The sequence below is a fragment of the Pyxicephalus adspersus genome, chromosome 8 (genome assembly GCF_032062135.1).
Source record: "Pyxicephalus adspersus chromosome 8, UCB_Pads_2.0, whole genome shotgun sequence".
Lineage (NCBI taxonomy): Eukaryota > Metazoa > Chordata > Amphibia > Anura > Pyxicephalidae > Pyxicephalus > Pyxicephalus adspersus.
In genome coordinates, this window is record NC_092865.1 from 70,989,484 (window position 1) to 70,997,497 (window position 8,014).

Below are 8,014 nucleotides of genomic sequence, written 5' to 3' on the forward strand. Positions count from 1 at the left end.
GTAGTCTCTATACGTGTGCGCATGCTTGGCATCAAAATGCTCCTTGAAACTGCTGTTGGTGTCGTTGCACACTAAACACAGGGCTTTGTTACCTCGTTGGATGAAGAATAATTTGTCAGTCAATTCGGGGTTGAAGACACGACATTCGAGGTCAACCTTTTGGAGACGGGTAGCTGTTAATTGCTTCTGCTCTTTAGGCGTTGTAATTGGGGTTACTGTATGCGAACTCCATATCACGATAATGCGACAATTCAATTAGGCCGGAACCAACATTAAATAACTAGGGGGGCGTTAGCCCAGACCGGAATACTGGCTAGGCTGGAGTTTCCCTACCTCTGTCTTAGTCACTACAGGATCTGCAACCTGAAAAATGAGTTGAAAAACACATAAAAGAACCACTTACATTTGATACATCACTTCTACTTCCAGTTACGGACACTCTTTGGTTGGAGCATTGGTTTGTCTTTTGCAGAGCAGAAGCTGCATTAATTAACTTGCAGACTTTTCAGGCCGCAGAGTGTCCTATAGAATTTTAATTTGAAGCAAAATGGAGTACACAGTATTGTTTTGCATCTATCCATGAGGTGAGTGGGGAATATCCAGGCAACAATGATGCTAAATGAGAGTTGTCAGTTTTTACTGGTAATAGAACTACATGCAAGGCCACTTTGCTGCAAGCTTTTAGGAAGTAGAACACTATTCCCAAGCCCTTCTTTTAGGCAGTCATGAACACCAATTCGCTTTTACAATTTTGCCCCCACCCCAACAATTTTTACTACTGAACCCCAATGCAAATGTTTTTTTGTGATACAGTTACAAAAATCCACTGTCAGCTGTAGATAGATTTTTGCAGATTCCCAAGATCTAAAAGTCTGAAAAAGGCTTGTACATGCTGTGTAAGACACACTGATAAAAGGATATAACTATAGTTCACAGGTTACTAGAGGTGTGCAAATCCAAAAGAAAGGGAACCTCACAACTTAACGTCAGCGTGCCAGTTAAAACATAATACAAAACATTGGATTTGATTTTGAATTTTTAATACGAATCGAAGATGTTTTTGACTCATCTTCAAACAATTTAAATATTGCATATAAATTACTTTACACAATATAGATCAATATTTTAGTTTTTTTTAATGACAGACAGAGCTGTGTGCAAAGAGAGAGGAATTGAAGAGAGAGGTGGTTATGTACAAAAGGTGTATAAGCTTTACTCCAGCAGTGCAAACCTGACAAGCACAGACTTGATGGAACACATAGCTTAGGATAGGGCCCATGTATCCTGGTGCCAATGTGAGCTTCAGAACTAAATCCCAACTGTACTAGCATGATGGAATGATGGTACTACAGAAAGATGAAGATTTTCTGCAGGCTAATCATGAACAGAAAATTCTCTACAACTGCTAGTGTTAGGTAATGTCATATGTGTCTCAACCACGAATCCTCCAGTAATCCTCTAGGGAGAGGAAAAGTCTGGGTACCTGGCATCTGTTTTGCATCATAGCCCAATTTTTTGCCCCTGTAATCCAAGCTAAAACAAAGAGCAAACAAAGTAATACATCATAAAACTAGGCACATAAAACATTAGAGGTGTGCTTAGTCTGGTTGGAGTTTGAAGCAGCACAGGTTTACACGGCTGGACTAAATGCATCAATTAACCACCCAAGCGTGTCAGGAAATCGTACAAGTGGAACAGATTACTGGGAAAGATTTGATAGCAGTAAAAAATGAGAAAAAAAGCATTAAGTCAGTTTGTAAGGCTACATTCTATAACCATTTCTTATTATATTTCATAACAGTAACATTACTGCACAGTTGTATTTGCTGTTTAGTTGAACTACAAATACAAGTAGGCCTGAAGTTACAGTCACAGCAGTTGTTATTCACTGTTTGCTTTCCCTGATATGGCCCATTAGCTTAGAACAGTAACGCGTAGCAACATGTAGCACGTACAGCTTATGACCTTTCAGTGTATATGACCTGGTGAAAATACAAGGCTACTGGGGAGAGGTTTTAAGAAATTCAGTCCCAATCCCATTTTCCAGTCTCTGTCCTGCCTCGTGCAATCTGAGCAAAGGAAACAGATTTTTACAAAAATATGCATATATTTATATAAAAAAATACAAAATAAAGTACATTAAATAAGGTGTCAATATACATTCGGTAAATTCAAAGGGATTTTGAGCATCCCTATCCCTCCCACAACCCCGGAAAACAGGCAGTCACTAAAATTTGCAGGGAATATGGCAGTTAGTGGTTTTAATCTTGCTGCAGAATGTGAAATGTATTTCTGTAGAGAAAAATCCAGTCTGGGGTAGCAGGTAGAGATGGAATACAGTCTCTTTTTATTTGAAAATTGTCTTTGTGGAGCACCAGTGCCAAGTCCGGCATTTAAAATATGCAGTCATAGGTGAGCCGGAGGACCCCATGGGGGCCAAATGTATTCTTTAGTTATCCTGTAAAAAAAAGGAAGGAAATGTCAGTGGCTATGAAGCTGTACAGCAGGCCTGCCAACATAAACCTTTTTCTTCATGTTTACATGCTTCCACTAGCAACAAACTTGCTACGTGCATCAGTGGAGAACAATAAAGCTTAAATATTTGTGATATACAATATAAACAGGATTTACAGTTACCCTATGTGAATTACAAGTCCCATATCCCCATTGCAGTGAACATTAGACGGCTGATGTAGCCTAAATTATAGGAACAGCCTAGGGTGACAATACAGCTTCTTCAGTACAATGAGTCAGGGTGGTCAGATTAGGTCAGCAAGTATTGTTACTGGCAATATCAGCTGGAAAAAAGGCTGTCAGAAAAAAAAAAAAAAAACACACAACAACTAACTACCATTACATTTAAGAACTTTTGCTTTAGCGTTTAGACACTCAAAGCCTTTTCATGGCATTTGTCTGGAGAATTTAGAGCCCCTTATTCCCAACCTTACTGAGGTGCTAATTGCTTGGTTGTCATGCTGATTTAAAGACTTCAAAGCACTGAGCTAGAACAAATTTGCAGATAAGAGGCTGTGATCTCACTGACCTTTTAATAATAAATATTAGTTTTGGGCCAAAGTAATGAACCTGAAGAAATCCCGGCAACTAGCCCTCTAGGAAGGCATTATTGGAAACCCCATATTTATCTCATTTTGGGTGGACTTTAAAAAAAGCAAACATTCCCCTAATAAATAACACTATGTTCTAGTTGGTACAATGTTGGAACATATGGGATTAATTAATTAGAGAAATAAAGCAGCTTTGTATTTGTAAAACATGGCATGTTGGCAGTTTTTGGGCACAGTTGAGACAAGCATATTATATTATGTAAATAATTATTCATGCCAAAGTAATAACTGCCATGACAAAGAAAAAAAAAGGAACATCTTAGACTACTGTAGCAATACTAATTGTACTTTCCATCCAGAAAAATCGGTAAACAGATCATTAGCATACTACCAAAAGCCGTATCAAAATGAATAAAATCATATAGAACAAGAAAAAACTTGCTTAAATAATTGTTATAGGTCAAATACAGCAGAATAGATTTTACTTGCAAACTTAATCTTGTAACTGTTTGTAAATGAAAGCTGCAGATTTAAGGTTTAAAGATTTGCTTTCCTTTCCAATACCACTTAATCCCACTAGAACTTGTGGCAAGTGCCTCTGGCAGTTCTAGGATTAAGTGAATGTGTTAGAAATCGAGAAGGATTAGGATCTCTCACCTGTTTAGTGACAGACACTAAAAATCATGTTCAGGGTCACTACGTGACGAGAAAGTCTCTCTGCTCCTTCTTACTGGGAAGATACTTGAACTTTTTATTTTTTTTCTTTGACGGTCGAAGTGGGGGCTCTTCTTTTTTTGTGGTAGTAGGAGGAGGCACTGTAGTTACTATGAGACCTGTAACAATGTATAAAGAAACATGAAAGCCTTTAATGATTTAGACAATTCTAGTTACGTTTATGTATTTTTATGTGACCGTTTACAAAAACATTGTAAGTGTATATTGAAACAGCCTAGCCATTTGATTTAATAATACCTATGTATTGCAGTTTATATTATAAAATACAAACTACTTTACAGGGGAAGTTAGAAGATATCTACAATACAATGGCAATAAATCAGAGAGGGTTACATATGGGAATGATGTAAAAACTAACATGTTCATTTATTATTAATTCAATACTATTCTTAAAGGGACTAAACTCAAATTCTAGAAAACTCAGCTTTTCATCTACCTCTAAAAGGGGAACACCAGACGGTTTCCTCTATGCTCCATGTGATCCTATTTATAGGCACACATGTGCTATGAACATTCTGTAGGTATTAAAGTACTAAAGTTTTAGCAGAAGTAAAAGCACCGTAAAACAACCCATCTATAATTTCTATCTGCTTCTAGGTAATTCCCAAGCATTCCCAAGCAACAAAACATCAAAACAACATAAATCATTAGATCTACAGAGGTAAACAGGAGTTTATTTTAAAATGCTGTTACCCTGTGCTCAGAATGTGCAAACATGTGTACACATTATCCAGCGACATGAGTTTTTGGACTAATAGCCCTATAACCTAGAAATCTAGAAGACTTTAATGATCAGTAAAAAGCACAAAATTAAGAAATAGGCAATTACCTGCAGCACCTCTGTGCTCATTGGACGTGTGGTGATGTTTGATAGGTAAGGGATTGATGGACTCACACCTGCACTCCAAATGGTCCTCCAGGGGAATGGGGACAAGTTGAATATCCTTCTTGGATTTTTTGATTGTAATTTTCCTTACCTGTACCAAACAGAACATACATTAGAAGAGATTGCATAAGATGGATGACTGACCCTACCACAATGGTGGTTATTAATTCTAGTAAAATTCTCAGTAAACTGTAAAAAGTAACAAGTTTGCTGCTTAGCTACAGCAGACCCCAGGTCAATTGTTGCTAATATACACATTCTATAGCCAGACCTCAGAACTTTCCATTATCCAGTAGTTGGGAATTCTCTTTTCAGATTTACAGTAAAATATATTGGGTCCCTCTCCTACATTCTGCCTGGAGAATCATCATACTGTGCATTGAGCAGATATTTCCATTGCCCCAATCTCAGATTCCATAACACAAATAGTCAACCTAGGAATTTTCCATAGAAAACATCACACTTTTCCACCGCACAACAATTTCCTGGAAAGAACCCCTAACAGTGGGGTACATAAGCGGCAGTGTGAGAAAAATTCTCTGATGTGCAAAACCAGTCCAAAGCACTCAGGTAACCCAATTTTATGTTTTCCTATTAAAATTAGATTGTGTTTTTTAAATGTCTGGATGTAAAATATCAGAAAGCTTCTTTATCTGTGTGTGTTACATAATAAAACACTTGCTTCTGAATAAGTCCAGCAATGAAATGGTTTGACTACACATGCCACACGGTCAGGAAATTTGGCAGACTGTCAAGTATAACATTGCTTTGATGCGATGGAAATGGGGAAGGCTCTGCATTCCAGGTGGCATAGTTTCATTTATTTTTTTCCAGTGTGAATGTGTATTTTTAATTAATCTAGTTTTATAATGCCTAAATGATATAATTTCTCTAAGCCTCTGTTCAGCTAACCATAAAGATGGAAATAGTCAGACATGCAGCAAAGTATCTATAGTGCAATGCAAAACTGCTACTGGGATTATAACAGTGTAATTATTTATGATTATGATTTCTTAATATGGACCTCTCAGTGACATATACATCACAAACGCATAACGATCCTCATCATAAGGATTTATTTTTGAACACAAGTAATATATTCTATTCTCCAAGAAAAGCCATTGACATGTATCCACCGGGACCGATTTATTAATGCTCTCCAAGGCTGAAGACGATACACTTTCGTCACTGAACCTGGGTGATTCAGCAAACCTGGAATGGTAATTTGCTATTTGTTTTCAATTGTGGACCAGATCATTTCCAGGTTTTCTGGATCATCCAGGTTCAGTGAATAAAAGTGTATCCTCTCCAGCTTTGAAGAGATTTACTAAATCAGCCTATTGTGTTTTGTATTATGGGATTTCTCAAATCATGTATAAACACACAGTAAAAAAAAGACAATGTCCAAGGTTTTTAAGGGGATGTCCTTGACTGGTGTAAAAAAAATATTTCACTGAATTCCAGATGAGATCCTTGCTGATTTGACTTTTTGTGGTCTGGTAACATTACCAATGCATGGCTAACATGTTACATATTAGATTGTTAGAAATGAATAGTAAAAACTCCAGAGTTATATGTTACCTGCACATGTCGGATGCGCATGCGAGATGGAACACATTTCATGTGTCTTGAGTTGCAGCATCCCGAGCACCGCTGAACCTCCACACATGATGGCTGCACAAGGAAGTTGGCATTAGTTGGATCGACCATCTGACGGGTGATCTCAAATACTTCTGTTCTGGTTTTGCACTCTGCTAGCTGGGCCTGCTGAGCATCTATAAGGTGCAATGTAACAAGTTAGCAAAAGTGAACAAGCTGATGAATATTTTTAAAATTGTGTTGTAAGTTTAGGTGAAAAACTGACCCATCTATCAGTATTACACAGCAAGTCATTGTTGGAAATGAGCTGCTACTACCAGAGAGAGATTAAAGCTATGTACACACATCCAATAGTCCTTGTCCTATAATCGGCTCAGGGCGCATACCGGACGAGAATCTGGTGTGTGAACAGCGCCCGTCATCCATCGACCGAACAACCGTCCTGGCAGATCCACGGACGATGATCGATAGTAAAGGAAGAGAGCGCGCAGCAGGGTGCTGTTCCGTCGTTCTACCCCTCTCCTCTCAATACGGCCGAACGGTGCTATATGTACAGCACTCGTTCATCCATCGTGCAGTCGTTAGTTGTTGGAAAGGATCATGAAAGATCCCTTCCAACGACAATTATTGCACGTGTGTATGCAGCCTTAGGTAGAATAGTGCCTTAGGCAAGTTAAAATGCAGAGCTACTATTTCATTTGCACTGCTGCTCCCCATCTGACACCAGATTAATACAAGTTCATTCTCCCTTGAGATGTTAGGCAGGAGCACAGCTTGGAGCGATTAAGCAGTCCTCCGGGTGTACAGTATTACAGCTGCAGATTGGCCACACAGACATCTTCAGAACTCTAGGCTCCCGAATAGGTTGCCTTGTGGATGAGCTGTCTCTAACCACTACTAAAATGTTACATGTAGCATCTTATCTCCACCATAATTATGTACATATTTTACAATTTAATGTTTCCTTCTAATAAAGTCAGATGTTGTATAAAGCAGGTCTGTCTGAAAACACTTCTCTTGCGAAAATATGTTATATACAGTGAACAGCTGTGTGCTTTCAGAGTTATATGTAGTTGTGAAATCTTTGTATATGAACAAGTACACACGTAGAGTATGATTCTGATAAGGCCGGTTAACCATAAAGCAGGTATGTATGATGTAATTTGCAAGCTATGTCTCTTTGTCATTGAGAAATGGTTTAGCCTAGGGATATCTCTTACCTAAGCTGCGAATGACCCGGGAGTGGCTGGAATTGCCCCTAGGCGAACTTCTTGTTTCATTTCTGGTTAATTCGTACACATCTTCCTCCTCATCTATTTATGAAAGATTTAAATAGAATAAAAAAACATTTCCATCTACCATATCAAGCCATGTGAACTTCAAGGTCAATTTACAAAGAAAATGGAACTCTGCAAAGCAAACATTAGCCTGTGGTTAAAGCTTAGATTATATCACTAAACCATGCAGAGCTGTATGAGCTACAATTTCACACCTACATTGTCAAAGAGCTGTTTTCTGTAAATTTAAAGGTGTCTAATAATACGCTACAATAATTATAATAATAATAATAATAATAATAATAATAGGACACTACAATGAACTTTATATTACAGAGCAGCTGGTAAAGTTTAAGTATTTAGCAAGTCCAAAAAGAACTACAGTAAGTTCCCTGAGCAGTGTTGGGGGGTAAGTGGACATCACTGATGATTGCAGCTATTGAATATGGAGT

The 8,014-nt window shown here is 38.0% G+C and overlaps 1 protein-coding gene across 1 annotated transcript in view; it reads right to left on the reverse strand.

Moving 5' to 3' along the window:
* Nucleotides 1–1,023: 1,023 nt before the first annotated feature.
* PDGFB (platelet derived growth factor subunit B) overlaps nt 1,024–8,014 on the reverse strand; it is a 15,526-nt gene continuing 8,535 nt past the window's right edge. Inside the window, exons 3-7 of the mRNA XM_072421107.1 lie at nt 7,506–7,598; nt 6,268–6,461; nt 4,630–4,777; nt 3,723–3,898; nt 1,024–2,458 (exon numbers count right to left, since the gene is read on the reverse strand). Coding sequence (XP_072277208.1) covers nt 3,762–3,898; nt 4,630–4,777; nt 6,268–6,461; nt 7,506–7,598 — 572 coding nt within the window. The 3' untranslated portion in view covers nt 1,024–2,458; nt 3,723–3,761. The remainder of the gene's footprint in view (nt 2,459–3,722; nt 3,899–4,629; nt 4,778–6,267; nt 6,462–7,505; nt 7,599–8,014) is intronic.